Here is a 16,161-nt window from a genome sequence, read left to right on the forward strand (position 1 = left end):
CTTACACGCTGCACAGGCACAGAGTGAAGAACTGTGTGTTTTCCCAATGCAGAGTTCATCTCCTTCAGGGCTTCCTGTCTGCCAGCATGTAGGGGTGGGGGGACTGAAGAAATGAAATAGGGCTCAGGGGACAGGGCAAAGAGGCATGAGCGCTGGGCGGGGGAGCCTTAGGGGAGAGGGCTGAGTGGGGCTAGCCTGGACCCTCCCCCCCTTTGCCATCTGGGCTCCAGGCCACCAGGCAGGGAGGGTGAGTGCCCTTTACTCTTCAGGAGCGCAGCCCACGCTTCGTTCCCTGCGGCACTGGGTCTGGCCCCACACAGAAGTGGCCACTGGGGACAGGCTGGGCAGACTCCTCCTGTCACAGCATGTGGAGGGTGGCAGTGGAGCATGGGTGGAGTGTTGGGGGGAGGACTGGTACCTCCCTGTCCCCCACCCAGCCTTCCCAAAGGCTGGCATCACATGCCGTCCATGCAGTCAAGCCATAAATCTCCTGTAACAACCCAAGTGGTGACCAACAACAGCACCTTTAAAATATCAGATGACAAATCTACTCCTGAGCTGTCTTTGGAGTGGTTTGTACCTGTCGCTTGATTGAGACCAACTCCATATCCAGTTGTCTGAGCACAGTGGTAGCAGCAGTGGCGTTGGCCGAAACAGCCTCCACGTCCTCTTGAGAGAGGAACATTCCTTTGGGAGGTTTCCTCTTCGCTCTGTTTTTAGCCTGTGTACTGTGCTTCTCTTTCTTCACTGGAGGCATTGTCTCAGCTGGTGGCACCTGGGAAGCAGACATTTTACACAAACTGTTGTCCAAAAATAAAATTTAAAAATCATCCCACTGACTCTCACTGAGACTGAAGTCAGTGGGGTTTAGCTCCTGTGCCTTTGAAAATTACATCTTATCCTTTAATTCTGGTGGTAAACAGAATAAGTTGCAAAGTAACAGGAATTAAATCCTTGGTTTGTGATATAACATCATGCAATAGGGGCACCATGATCACAAATAAATGATGCTACGTTAATCTTCTCTACACAATACCACAGTCTTTCCAGGTAGAGTGAGATTTCTGGTACAGGTGTGTAATCATGAGCTAAATGTTTTTGGCTAGTGGAAAACCCTTCCCCCCCATTGCCAGGCCTCAATGTGTCAGTTTAATTCCCAAAAAGAAAATTCAATTTGGTGGGGTGAGGGTGGGTTTTTGTGGAGTAACTTCCTATGTGCCAGACACAAGGGGAAAAACAACCAACCTAATTTAAAGAACGAACAAAAGGGTTTGACATGACTGCAAAATAATTCTTAAGAACAATCATTAAGGAATTTTTATTCACTCCATTTTAATACAGTGCTGACAAACAGAACTTCCATTATAAAGCTACAGAGTTTTGCCTGTTTGAGAAATTCAAACTAGAAAGATCTCTCAAGGGGAAGGACGGGGACGTGGAAAGGGATATATTTCACACACCTCAACCTACCATTAGCACCAAGCTGATCAATCTATTTTGACTTAAAAAGCTATAAATATTTCCATCCTGTGACTATAACCGGGTATTTCTTTTGCCACATCACTAATTTTTCTGATCATTTCAGCAGTTTATTACATAGAAAAGTCATTTTATTATCCCCTTCCCCCAAAAAAGGGCATTTGAATTTCTTTCATATTACCTCCTAAAAAGATCATATGTTAACTTGCAACAAAAATCCTCCACCTAAGATTAAATTTGTTGTATAGGGACTGGAATAGTGCCAAGATCATAAACTGCAAAACACAACCGAGACAGGAGAGGCCCCAAAATTGCGTTCCTGTATTTGCTCATCTGTAAGTTTTAAGAGTCTGATTAGTGCCACCTTTTCTTCCTGATGTGCAGTAACAGTTTTCTGAATCTGTTCAGGGTTCATTTGTTAGTTAGAAATCTTTAAACACTGAACACACAGATGCAGAGAGGGGCTCCAAATCCATCAGGCCCTAAGTGCCATCAACTCCCAAAGATGATAGTGGAACTCGAGCACTCCGATCCCCAAAGAATGGGAGCCTTACTGAAGGCTAAAGTGTTGTTTCAGCTCACTGGAGAGTGATTGTTGCACATACAAACTGGTCCAGTATTAAAACCATGTCTGTTCTTGAATTTTCTATACTACCCTTAGTGGATGATCAACAAAAAGGCAGTGCCTAAGCAAGCCGAGGAGCAAGAAGCTATTCTGCTTAGGAAATCTGCCTGCAACAGATCTCCTTGCATAGGGGGAGTAGAACAGCAGAAACACACTGCAATAGCAAGACAGATTTAAAGATAGACTAGTGAGGTAAGCTTTGCATTCAGCTTTAGAAGACAGGGTTTTGGTAACTGAGTCAGGTAAATGATTTAAAGTGGATTAGAGGTTTTAGATTGATGAGTATTTCATCAGCACACAGATAGTCACAGGCCTATGCACAAATCCTGGACAACAGACTCAAGCTGCAGGATGACAACACCCAGCACTTGCAGTGTGACTCTCCCATGAAGCTGAACATCAAATATATATTCCTTTGGAAGTGTAAGCAGCTTCAGATGGTTATTTTACTGAGTTCACAGAATATGCAGTTGCTCTATATTACTAACAAGAAGTCAGAGTTCTAGCAGAATAGCTTTTGACAGCTCCAAGCACATTGAGGCCCTTAGTATACTGTACATGCTTTGAGAATTTAAATATCTAACTTATCTTGGAAAAGGTTGCTTTGCTGGCCCGAAATATATCTTTATAGAATTAAATGAACTCAGAAACCCACATAAGAGAAACTAGGTGTCTATATGGAGATTACAGTGCTTATCTAGGGTCATAGATGCACACAACAACTTTTCATAGATAGAAAACAAGGTTGCTACACCAAACTTGAAGATTTAAATTAAAAACAAAGCCATCTCATGCCACTTAGAAAGCAAAGAAAAGAGACATTAATTGACTCCAGGAAAGGGGAAATGTTAAGAAAGAAGCTCTTTATTCACTAATTCTGTGTGATGAAGTTATGATTATGAGAAAGCCTCCATCATTTTTCAGTTGAACTGACAAAGTATAAGGACACAACTCCTCCCAAAAAAGGAATACTGAGATCAAGTGTGTTTGAGAGCCCTGTGACCTCTGCCCCCAGTTGTATGGCCCAGAGAAATCCCCATATTGCCTAAGAAGTCATACAGTGAACACTGAGCTGACAAATATTTTGTTTGGGTTGTGGGAGTGGGGGGTGATTATAAACCTGATCAACTCCCTACAGAAGTGCAATGATGAAGAACATACATATATCCACCTTCTGGACTCTCTTTTCTCTCAATCAGCCCACAGGCTCGAGTACTGCAATGTCAAACCTAATTAATACTGCACAGGCTATGCAGATTATGAAGGAGAATAAAATGAAGCTGACAGTCACTTTCCAGTGAAGCCCTCAGGAAGCTGCCATTGCACACTCAGTGAATGCTTTCAGTGAGGGTGAGGGGGAAGAGTGAAAGGGCGTGGTGGCACAGATTATCTGAATTAGAGAGTGAGAAATAAACGGTATATAATCCCATGTAAAAATACTTTGCTACAAAAGGGGCCTGAAGTAAAAAACTTTGACCATGTTTCCTTTTGGAATGCACACAGATACACATGAACTGACTTTCACCATACACAGCTAAACCTACAGATTGTAGGAAGCCAAGAGTAACTCAATGCTTTTAGATGGGTGAGTAGAAATAAAAAGTGAACAGATAAAAGCTTTTAGATTCAGAGTTTCTCAAAGGAAATTTCAGTTTGAAATCTTAATCACTCAAATAACCCAACCGTCTATTATCCCTTATTTATTTTTATGAGCAGATAACACTGAAAACTCACAAACAGCAGAAAATGGTACGAAATACAATTCTATCTCCCTGCTTTCTTGTTACAAGGGTCATCTGACTGGTATACAAGATGATCAATTGGGTAACTAAAGTTTAAGATGTTTGTTTATATTCAGTACCATAATAAACTATCAAATGCATGCCTTTTGAATGCAGTTTTGCACTAACTGTACTGGGATTACCACCTTCTAGTGTAGTTTTTAAAAGATTTTATTGCAACAATGAAGGAATTTTGTCCAATTAAATATTTACTTCTTTAAAAGACAAAAAACAATGTTAACTACGTGCACAAGATTGCTTTAAAAATGACATTAACTGGATCCAAAATTATGATAGCTTTTTGTCTTGCTCAGCCCCAGTTAAAGGTTTGTTACATATAACCCATAAGAAACCTCTAAATATTTTTAAACAGGGATTGGAAAGAACAAAAACAGAATTCCGTCAAGATATTTTCCAGACAATTCCCGATTTTAACATTGATACATGCCACCGACAGTTCAAAGTCTCATCTTTCTTCTCTACATACTGCTTTGTTACTATAGGGCCTCCCATGAGTGCCAAAGCTTGTAACATTAATTTGAGTTATATCCCTGTCACATTTGTTTTGAAAAACAAAACAAAAGAATCCCATAGACTTTGCAGATGCAATACAAGTCAAATTTAATTACAAAGACAAAACCCCATTCCCTTTGCTAGAGTTTCCCTGTATCAAACTATATTTCTTAAATCTAATCCACAGGCCCATCGACAGCAATTCCAGGCCCCAAAACAATCCTGTTCAGTCTCTTTCTGCCCATAGTCCAGCCCTGCTCCAGCCTCTCTCCCATTCCTGCTTGGTGCCCCTCCTCTCTTCCACACGCCCTCTTCCCCCAGACAACACAGAAGAGAGATGCAAGTGGTGAACCCTGGTGGGGAGGCCAGGGAGTGGGGGGAGGTGTAAGAGCAAACTGGTGAGCTGCAAGTGGCAGGGGCAGGCAGAGCATAGGGTGGTAGTGTGTGGGCAGAACTGCTGGAGAAAAAGGCCCCAGCCCTTTTAAATTGCCGGGGCCCTGGGCAATTGCCCCCTTTGTCCCCTCATCAGTGGGCCTGCTTATCCATCATTTCTCATTCTTAAGGTTCAGATCCTACAACTGGCAGCTGCAAAGAACCACATTGACTTCTGTGGAGATCTGTGTGGGTGCTGGGATCTGCCCACATGGATACAGTTACACAATCACAGCCTTCATTTGTATCTGAAGGCCCCAGGTAGCAAGGGTGAGTACTGTAGTTTACTGAAGTGCCTCCTTTTGTCCCTGTACAGACTGAAATACCTCACAGTCCTTATACTTGCTATTTCTGAAGGAGACAGGCTAACTACATACTGCCAAGTGTAGCTGGTGCACTTCTACTGACTTCAGCAACCTTACAACTATTCCGCTACAGTGGAGTCAGACCACACAACCTAATCAAACAAAGCCTTGACACTGTGGGACTTATGGACATTACAAGAACAAGCTTTCCATAAAAGTAAATGTTAATTTTCCAGTTCACAACCAGCCCTGTTCCGACTGAATTCAATGCAAATCGAGAGCGGGCCCCTTCTGGATGGAAAACGCCCTCAAGGACTGAGAGTTTAGTTTAACATCAACCTGATGTGTCTTGACTATAATGTTATTTTTCTACTAGAAAGAAAAAAGTCTTTTATTAGGTCACTTAATTCTATCTTTGCAACTGCCAGGTAAACACTATGTGCTAAGTTTTCACAGGTGACATCTACATTTGATCACAGCAATTTTTATACTCAAACCCCCACAATTTACAAGCAAGGATTCAGGCCTCTTGTGTTGCCCATATGCAAAAAGTTCAGAGGCCAGGTCAAGGGCCCTTTGGAAGGGTGGGGGAGAGGAGGAACCACCCACAACTACACAAAAACTCTCTCCTTTCTTGTTAGCCACTTTAGGTGAAATCCGGACTCTGTTGAAGTCAAAGTCTTGATCTTCACTTCAAATGGGATCAAGCTTTCGAGTACTAGTTACTCAAATCAGAACTGTGCATCACTACTATTCCTATACCAAATGACAGCTACACAAAAGCACAAATAAAACTGGGCACAGTCAGATCCTCTGACACAACAGAACAGTTCACAGTAACTGGTGAAAACTTTCATTAGCCTTCAGTACAGTATTAGTAAAAAAAAAAAAAACAAAAAAACAAAAAAAAAACCAAACAAAAAAACTACCTCTTTTTTGCTCTCTTTGTTTTGTTCAACTTCAATATCAACAGGGTTGCTTCCATTTGTTTCCTCCATTTCATCCTCACTGAAAGACAAAAACGAGACATGTAGAGAAATAAAAATTCTCATAGTAATACAACAGCCTGCGGGGAGGCATGGGTAGATGTAACATTCAAATCCGATGATTTTTCTTTTTGGTGAATTTTAAAATAAATTACCGCTTAAAAATAACCACATTAAGGACCAGTTCATTTAAAAAAGCTTTTATATAAACTCTTCCGTGGTATATCTGGGCAAAATAAAATTTGTTTCCATGCAAAGGCAAAAATAAAATTTTTAAAAAGTCAAATTCTCTGGCTGTTAGAGTCAAAGAGAACTAGCCCCTGAATATTTTCTAGCTTCAAGCATGTCCAGACAAACAAGAATACAGAATTAGAGCAAACAGCTTTAATGTGAATTTCATGCATGTAATTAAAAATCTTAAACTTAACAAAAAGCCACATGCACAATTTGTTCTCCCAGGGATTTAAAAAAGATAAATCACATGTTTCGCACTCCCATAATCTCACCTTTAATTCCTCCCTAAGTAAAGAAAATAAGCATATTCTATCAATTACAGAATAATAATAAATGATCAGCATCAAACTGGAACCATACTGAATGTGACCTGAGGACTGGAAAAAAGCAAATATAGTGCCCATCTTCCAAAAAGGGAGGAAACAGGATCCAGAGAACTACAGACCGGTCAGCCTCACTTCAATCCCTGGAAAAATCATGGAGCAGGTCCTCAAGGAATCCATTTTAAGGCACTTGGAAGAGAGGAAGGTGATCAGGAACAGTCAGCACGGATTCACGAAGGGAAAGTCATGCCTGACCAACCTGATTGCTTTCTATGATGAGGTGACTGGCTCTGTGGATGTAGGGAAGGTGGTGGATGTGATATACCTTGACTTTAGCAAAGCTTTTGATACGGTCTCTCACAGTATTCATATCAGCAAGTTAAAGAAGTATGGGTTGGATGAATGGACTATAAAATGGATAGAGAACTGGCTAGAGCATAGGGCTCAACGAGTAGTGATCAATGGCTCCATGTCTAGCTGGCAGCCAGTGACAAGCGGAGTGCCCCATGGGTCGGTCCTGGGGCCGGTCTTGTTCAACATCTTCATTAATGATCTGGAAGATGGGGTAGATTGCACCCTCAGCAAGTTTGCGGATGACACTAAGCTGGGGGGAGTGATAGATACCTGGAAGGTAGGGATAGGATACAGAAGGACCTAAACAAACTGGAGGATTGGGCCAAAAGAATCTAATGAGGTTCAACAAAGAAAAGTGCAGAGTCCTCCACTTAGGAAGGAAGAATCCCATGCACAGCTATAGACTGGAGACAGACGAGCTAGGCAGCAGTTCTGCAGAAAAGGACCTGGGGATAACAGTGGATAAAAAGCTGGATATGAGTCAGCAGTGTGCCCTGGTTGTCAAGAAGGCTAATAGCATATTGGGCTGCATTAGGAGATGCATTGTCAGCAGGACGCAGGAAGTGATTATTCCCCTCTATTCAGCATTGGTAAGGCCGCATTTAGAGTATTGTGTCCAGTTTTGGGCTCCCCACTACAACAAGGATGTGGAGAAGTTGGAGAGAGTCCAGCGGAGGGCAACAAAAATGATTAGGGGGCTGGAGCACAGGACTTATGAGGAGAGGGTAAGGAAACTGGGCTTGTGTAGTCTGCAAAAGAGAAGAATTAGGGGGGATTTGAAAGCAGCCTTTAACTACCTGAAAGGGAGTTCCAGGGAGGATGGGGCTAGGCTGTTCTCGGTGGTGGCAGATGACAGAACAAGGAGCAACGGTCTCAAGTTGCAGTTGGAGAGGTCTAGGTTGGACATTAGGAAAAAGTTTTTCACTAGGAGGGTGGTGAAGCACTGGAATGGGTTACCTAGGGAGGTGGTGGAATCTCCATCTTTAGAGGTTTTTAAGCTGAGGCTTGACAAAGCCCTGCCTGGGATGATATAGCTGAGGTTAGTCCTGCTTTGAGCAGGGGGTTGGACTAGAGATGACCGCCTGAGGTCACTTCCAACTCTAATATTCTATGATTCTATGACCTTGGAACACCATGCCAGCTTAGTTTTACTGGAACTCTGATTTAGTGTTTGACTACCACTCAGATTAAGGTATACTTCCATGTCTGGTTTAGAATTAATGTACTGTACATTGATGAAATTAATTGCTCCACTTATTATGATGCTCCCAAAGTGCAAGGATAATCTTATCTGGGCTATGTTAATTTGTTTATTTTTAAAAGGACATGTGCAGATTTCACTGGTCTCATGAAATTCAGCAACCCCTTAAGTTAGTCAAGTGGTAGACGTCAGTATTAAATTAGCATTATGTTCTACATACCCTCTTAAAATTCCAGAGTACACTGTCTGCACAGCCCATAGCCATGTATTCACCTTTTAGGTTTCAGTTATTTGCTTTATTGTTTTGAATTTTAGACCAAGGTGAGGAGTATGAACAAGACACATGAACCTGCTCTTTGTCACTGGGGGGCACAATTTAAGATGGCCCGAACTGTCTTCCATTTGCAGTCACTTGCACAAAACCTTCCTTTTTTCTAACTTGCATGCTTTCCTGTACAAAACAGATTCCCAAGCTAGTTTGTGCCTCTAAACTCTGTCACCTCTGTGCACAGAAGACTGCATGTACAGCATCTCATGCACACAAATAAAAGAACCAGGTTTGAAAACCTAGTCCCAAGTTTCTTTGAAGTTATTTTAAAGTGCTTTTGAAAGATGCCTTGGGAATTCCTCTCTTTAGTCACAGAGCACATTCAGTGGCAGAGCAAGGTTCCTCTCACTGCCCCTTTAATTAGCCTTAACTCTAAAGGGCAGGAGTGCTGTTTTACCTCCACACTCATTCAGTCCTTGGCAACACCAAAAGGTGCCAACTGTGCTGGAAGTTTGTGTTTAGAGGATCACATAACTGGTACAAACTAGACTGAGACCACTCACCCTAACCTATTTCACAGAGGTTTATTACAATCATTACTTAACCTAAGCACAATTTAATCCACAAGTGAAGAGTCCTGGAACACAAACCAGCTTTAGAATTCACACGTTCCAGCCTTAGGCTCAAATGACGGCACAACTCTCCTCCCTCCCCCACAAGAGACAAATCCCATAATTTTTTTCTGACATTATTCTACGTAGTTAAAAATCAAATGGCCACATTAAAAACCTGCTAACCCCATCATATTCTTTACCTTGCTAAATATGGAAAGCAAACACTATGGCTTGGTCTACACCTAAAACTTAAGTCAATGTAGCTATGTTGGTGAGGGTATAAATAAGTCACATTTCTGACCGATGTACCCTTGCCAACCTAACCACAGGTGTAGATGTAGCTAAATCAACAGAAGAATGCTTCCATCAGTGTAGGGTGGTGGTGTTCCTATATTGATGGAAAAACCCCTCCGTCAGGTTAGGCTACACCTACACTACTGGGTTAGCCCAGCATAGCTACACTCATGTAGCTAGCCTATAGAGTATGTCTACATTATGGAAACTAAGTCAACTGTTTTCAAATGCGGCCACCGGGGATTTCTGTGCAGCCACAGGCAGCTGGGGAGGGAGGGGTGAGGATCCACCAGGCCCAGCCAGGTTTCATCTGACCACAAGCCCCGGAGGGACTTGTTGGGAGCAGCTCCCGCAGGGTGAACAATCCCCAGCCCTTGGCTCCCAGAAGCACCTTCCACCGCTGGACTGCAGTGCCAAGGTAAGTGACCCATACCTGCGTGTCTGCCTCGGGGTCCGCACCCCTCCCTACCAGCCACTGGCTGTCCACTAGTGCCTCGGGTCCCACCTCCCACCCCCTTCCTCCCTGCCTTTCCGGCACCCACCCCCCCTTCCTCCCTGCCAGCTGCTCGATTGCCTCCAGGGTCCTTGCATTCACCCACTCATCCCCCCCTCCATGCAACCAAGCAAGTGACCCCCAGCCTCCAGGAGCCCCCTCCCTAAGCTGTAGTTCTTCCCCCCAATGTAACCCCCTCTCTGCATTCTGCCAGGTGGCTCAGGGCAGCTCCTGCACATGTAGCCAGACTGGCTGCTCTGCAGGGAAGAACAAGTAATTCCCTCCAGCCACCTGGCAGGAGCTGCACTTCTTCCTGCACCCCACTCACCTCTCTCACCTGAAAGGTGAGTGGGGCAAGTGAGGCAGCCTTTCCATTCAAAGAGCTCCTGAACCATTGCTAATATTCTGATCCACATAACTGATTAATCAAAACCCAGAACTACTTATTTGGACATGTATATGTGCATATTTATTTGATTTTCTTAATGTTAACTGAGTATATTAGGAAAAATTGCCAATTGGGCCACCAGCAAGAGTTGGTGGCTGCACTCTGTGGCCACCAAAAAACTTGTTGTGCAAACCACTGCTCTAAATCTCTCTGCTTCTCACAGCCTTTGAGAGAAGCAGCAAATTCAGAAGTGTAGCAGCCCATCCACTCACCCTCCATGGAGTTTATAGCACCCTAGATACACCATCTCTAAAAGAATACACTATAAAGACATTTCCTGGTTGCAGTAATTTCAGTGTGGTTTACAAGCATAGAACAAAATGCTAGATGCAGCCTTTCTGAATACTAACCTATATAGTATGAACTACAAACAAGTGCTCCTTTCAGAGAACACAGTTATTTTTCCACTAAATAAGTTAATAAAAAAAACCTTTTTGGGGATGGAAAAATAATAGCATGAAAGGAAGGTATAGCTAAAAGGAAAGCCAACCAAATAAAGGATTAGTTGGATGGTGTTTTCTTTTGAGTCCATCTTCCCTCCAATTAAGTAGGTGGGGTAGATCCAGCAGGGAGGTGAAGACAGTCTTGCTGGCTCATTGTTGGAGTGTGGTTCAATAAACTCCACCATGGGAATGGCCCTCTTCCTACAGGGATCTCCTATTTGAGGCACATGAGCTAGGGTCTGGGCTAAGCAGTCGTGAAATAGGAGCCATTTGATGGGAGCACATGCAGAACATTGCCAGCTTGTGACAGATATCTCCCCTCCTGGGGTGTGGCTGTAAGAGAAGTTCTGACTCTACAAATGTCTAGACTGCATTTTAGAGCAGGTTAGGTTCCTTCTGTTCACAAGGAAAAGAAACATCTTGAGCACGGCAGAAGCACCATCGCTATGGAGAGAGGGGCAGACAAGGAGGAAGAGGAGGATGCAGAGAACCTTTGCAGACAGTCACCCCTCAGTGTCCCAAGGAGCCATGGTCCACCAAGGCCCCAACTGCCCTCTAGTTCTTTACAGGCTACCAGAAATCCCAGTATCATAAAAAGATTTATGCGTGGCAAGACAGTCTTGCTTACTGCTAACATACCTTTCTTCACGTTCCCTTTTTTGTTTACGAGCATGGCGGTCCATCACGCTGGTTTTAGTCCGTGTCTTTTTCCAGGAGTAGTAAAATTTTACCAAACTGGCTATCGATTTGTCAGGAAGCTGAAAATAAAATAGTTACTTTTTAGAGGTCTTCACAAGTTTACGTGTACAGCACTACCTGGATTTCACATAGCATAGGCTAGTTTTTGGTACACACTGTGACAGCCAGCAGGAAAGCCATAGCCAGTATCAGAGGGTAGCAACTGGCCATCTCTACTTTGGTTTCCCTCAAAGCTTCAGGAGAGGCCATTCTGCAGGATCTCCAGAACGAAGCTGCAGAAGAGCACTCCAGGGCAGATCCTAGAGGTCAGCACTGAAGTCTGCATGTTTGCCTATGTGCCTGACTCAGCATAGCAGGGGTTAGGGCAGCTGTCTGGGCAAAGGACAAAGTCCCTGCATATGACTTCGTTATCTGGCTGGGGCTTCCTTCCAATACAGGAGCACTCCTGCATGCAGCTCCAGAAAAGGGCTCCTGGAACACAGGTACCACAAAGTCCTAAACAGCAAACACAGGCAGACAGTAAACACAGCGTTTCTGAATTGCAGACTACTTTTTAAACATCTTTGATGTGTGGTTAAACAGAACTCACAGGATGTAATATTGCAATATTTAAAAGGCTGCAATATTGCTTCTTTCTGTGACCTTCGATAAGCATGTAGCAAGTTGTAATATTTTCACTCTCAAAGTAATTTCACGACAAGCCTGCCTTGCATCAGACAAGTAAACTTGTATTATGGCAGCTGACTCATTTGAGTTCTGCAGGCTGCCCTAGAAGAGACCCGCACCACTCTCACGCCTCACCGCACCACACTCAGAGTGCAACAATAACTTTAGATGAAGGCCTGATCCAAGTTTCATTAAAAATCATGGGGAGCTGCGGGTGACAGTCCAGTCCCTCATTTAAAAAGATCAAAATTTCAAAGTTTTGGCTTTAGATAATTGTGGTGATCAGTGGTAGATTCAACGTGCACGGAGGGCAGTAAATAGCTCCAAAACTGTCAGTCATTCTGGCCCACAGATTCTGTCCCTCTCCATGGAATAAATTTCACGTCTGCTCTAAAGTGTGCAATTTTAATACCAGACAGCACCCACATACTATGCAGTTTATTTCCAGCTACCAGCACAGACTTCCTCAATGCAAATTCAAGGATGAGATTACTAACAACACAGCTAATTTGGCCTAGGTGGGCCAGGACACTTGCACTTTTCATACAAATGACTGTCACAGGGTTTCCCAGCATACTCAGTCTACAAGGTGCCACATGCGCATCAAAAGTTGTTTCAAAAACATCCTGTAATTCATTATTGGGAGAAACAATACATGAGCCTGGCATTAATGCACTGTAATGCACATTCACAAGGGGACAGAGTTAAGGTCATTCACCTGAACTGGGAATTTCCTAATTTGGTGTTTAACTGTGCTACATAACTAGCTCCCTTAATGTGTTTTACAATCAGTTTATGTATGACATTTCTGAGGGGTTTTTTTAATTTTACATTTAAAAGGAAAAAAAGATGGGAAAAGCAGAAAGGCGCTTCACTCTCCAGGGCTTCAGAGCTCTGCTAGTTTTGCATAAAAATTGGCAAGAGACATTCATCCAAATCCTGTAATTTGGAACTATTTGGCAGTACACCATAGGAATCCTGTTCATGCACCGTACACAGGTTGCATGAGGAGCTCCTAAGGGAGGACGAGAACAGGACTACAAGTCCTACAGCTTTACAAAAGTGCATAGCACTCCTCCCTACCTCTTGGAACACAGTCAGATCACTTTTTACTATTCAGCAAAGTCAGCAACACATGGAGCCCTGCTTAGGTGACCAGATAGCAAGTGTGAAAAATCCGGACTTTCCGATTGGGGGCCGGGGAGGGAGGGAAAGAAGAGGAGAATAGTGTATATAAGACAAAACCCCTAATATTGGGATGTCTGGTCACCTTAAGTACTGCAGCCATTCTTAGCTGCACACTTTACAAGTGAACCAAAAAGTCTTGTGCAAAGCATACTGCATACACTAGTTTTCCCAAGGGTCAAAACCGTTCAGTCAAAGCCAGAGCTTCACTGGAATATTCAAAGGGATTTTCAGTCGAGGGATAGTTTTCAGACCAAAATTTCAATTTCCTATCCCTGTTGAAAAGCTGTTTAAACTATAAACAAATTTTTATTTCAGTCCTACTCTCCATCCCTTCCAATTCAAAAATGGCTGAAGTTTTATTTTTATTTTTTTGGGGGGGTGGAGGGGGGGGCGTAGAGGGAGGTTCCTTGTGTGTGAGGGGAGGGGGTGTCTTCTGAAAAGTTCCTCCCCCCAAGCGACACCTCTCTCCTGTCCCTAAAAAAAGTTCACTTTCAGGCAGATACCAAGCCTGGAAAATTTCAGCTCCAAAGGTAAAGTTTCATAAAGACTTCGGGCAGGTCTACACTACCACTTCCATCTGCAATACAACATAACAATGAGTACCTCACTCAGGGGTGCCAGAGGAACATTAGGGGATAAAAATAATACCACCACCCTCCAACCAGTACAGTCTTCCTCTGAATGACAATACAAGAGTCAAATTTTTTCCCCAACCCTCACCTCAATACCAGACAAACTCTCAAAACGAGCAGTTACATGATTGCTAACCATCCTGTACTGGACAAGGTGACTTAAGTCTTTTCTAGGTACAGTAACTATGATCTTACTTACCATCTGCTGAATTCTATGAAATGTTTTCCCATGGAAACTGAAGGCCTGTTCAAACAAGACCTTGTCTTCCACTGTCCACTCGTCTGGGAATGGAGTAAAGTTGGGCAAATCAGCCAAGGATTTCTCAATATTATGCTTGTGCCAAAAGAGCATTCCAAGGGCCTGAAAGAAACATGGACACAAGAGAAACTGAGTTACAGTGGGGGAGGGAATATACAGACCTCACCTCTGATACAAGTAATAGGACAGCACAAAAGTTACAAAAGAGCCATGACTCTGACCTCAGATGTGAGAGTTTGCAGAAGCTCAACTGACTGCAAGAACCTGGAATCTGACCCATCACTGCTCTGGCCCAGGATCAACAGAATCCGGCCCATATTGTGAAAGCAGCAAAAGGATAGAAAGTTATATTGCTGAAAGGCCGCTAGAGATGGTTGCAGGTGAAGGCTGGTAGGGGTTGCCTTTTTTTTTTTTTTTAAATTCTAGCCAAGAAGTCTTTCAGCCAAAATGGCACAGAGAGAGTTTAGCCAAGGACAAAAGTAAAGAGCTAGAAAATGTGTGTAAAGCAGAGATTAAACTATACTAAAGGGAGCGTTAGCAGGTGAGACTATTTATTGCTGATGTTGAAGTCCTGACTCTTGTCTATTTGATTAGGTGTTTTTGTTCTCTTTTTTCAAGAAAGGAGGGGTCAATCTTATTTGTTGAGTGGACACCCCTTGACAAAGCAGCACTACCATTTGGCGGGCTGTCATTTATTCCCAACTTCACCTCCTTCAGTTGCAATCTCCAGTCCAGAAGACAAGTTACACACACACTGCACCCCCTGGGACTAATGAAAGAGGATTCACTAGGGCAAGAAAAGAGGCATTCCCTCAAATCCTTCACCCTCACAGATAGATAGCTAAAGGGTGTTCTGACCACTACTCTGCTGAAGTATTATTTTTGGTGCAATTAACTGCCCTGGAGTCATTTCAGAAGGGCCTGACCCTACAGTGCTAGAAATATTTAAAATAAAAATTTGCAACTTGTTTCATAACTGCTGTGAAATGAAAACGATCCCAGATCCGCTGACTAAAATATTACCTGCTTGACATATGCAAAGTTCACTCTGGTTCTGCCGCCATAATTCCCCCCATCTAGTAGTTTCACCCAGTCCATTCAGATTGACAGCGCTACCTCTGAAACTGGGGTTTCCCCATCCCACTTTGCTATGCAAAGAAGTTCCTTTCTGGGCACAAAGTTCTCGCTCCAATAGATTCTGCAACTATATGACTAAATGCTTGCCTCACCCCAGATCTCTTCCTCATGAAACTAGACTCTCCATGCTAAATATCTAGGTTTCTTCCCCTTCGTTGTGATACAGAACCAGAAGAGTCTTAACACGTCATAATTTTGAAGATGTCACGTGAATTAAAAAAATACGACTAGACAGTTGGGTGGGGAGAGCTTAACTAGCACAGAGCCATATGAAAGATTTTACAAGCATTATGATTTTTTCTTTTTAATATCAGACCCTATCTCAGCTGGGCACCTCCCCAAATATCCCAATGTGAAGCTATACGAGCTGGACATTCATACAGAAATTTAGGGACTCTTACTTGAATGAAATACATTGCACGAAGAGGAGATACATTGGAGGGGCAAAGTGATAAACATTATTAAAGAGGAGAAATTGGCCCACACCCCAGCCTCAGACATAAGGCATGGAATACAAGTGTGATTTAACCAAAAAAAAAAAAAGGTTTCTAGAAGCAAGACATTAAAAGTAAGCTGGTTTTACACAGCTAGAAATAGTGTCCACATGGATTTACCAAGTTCAAAGTTCTTCCACCCACCCATTCTCCCTAGCAAAGAACTCTACTTGTGTGCATATGTCCCTCCCCCCCACAATGAATCCATTGAGCCATCAATACAGAATCCAGCCACAGGCAAAGGAAAGGGCTGGAACAGATGAGTTGCATACAGAACAAATGCAGCCAGCTGG

General features: G+C 43.1%; 1 protein-coding gene across 1 annotated transcript in view; it reads right to left on the bottom strand.

Annotated features, from left to right (window-relative positions):
- The window catches only part of RCOR1 (REST corepressor 1), a 114,630-nt gene that overhangs the window by 14,799 nt on the left and 83,670 nt on the right, over nucleotides 1–16,161 (bottom strand). The window contains exons 5-8 of the mRNA XM_067555025.1: nucleotides 14,178–14,339; nucleotides 11,433–11,551; nucleotides 6,065–6,143; nucleotides 581–775 (exon numbers count right to left, since the gene is read on the bottom strand). Coding sequence (XP_067411126.1) covers nucleotides 581–775; nucleotides 6,065–6,143; nucleotides 11,433–11,551; nucleotides 14,178–14,339 — 555 coding nt within the window. The remainder of the gene's footprint in view (nucleotides 1–580; nucleotides 776–6,064; nucleotides 6,144–11,432; nucleotides 11,552–14,177; nucleotides 14,340–16,161) is intronic.

This window comes from Emydura macquarii, unplaced genomic scaffold (assembly GCF_026122565.2).
Source record: "Emydura macquarii macquarii isolate MOO-44397 ecotype Brisbane River unplaced genomic scaffold, CSIRO-AGI_Emac_v2 contig_1551, whole genome shotgun sequence".
Lineage (NCBI taxonomy): Eukaryota > Metazoa > Chordata > Testudines > Chelidae > Emydura > Emydura macquarii.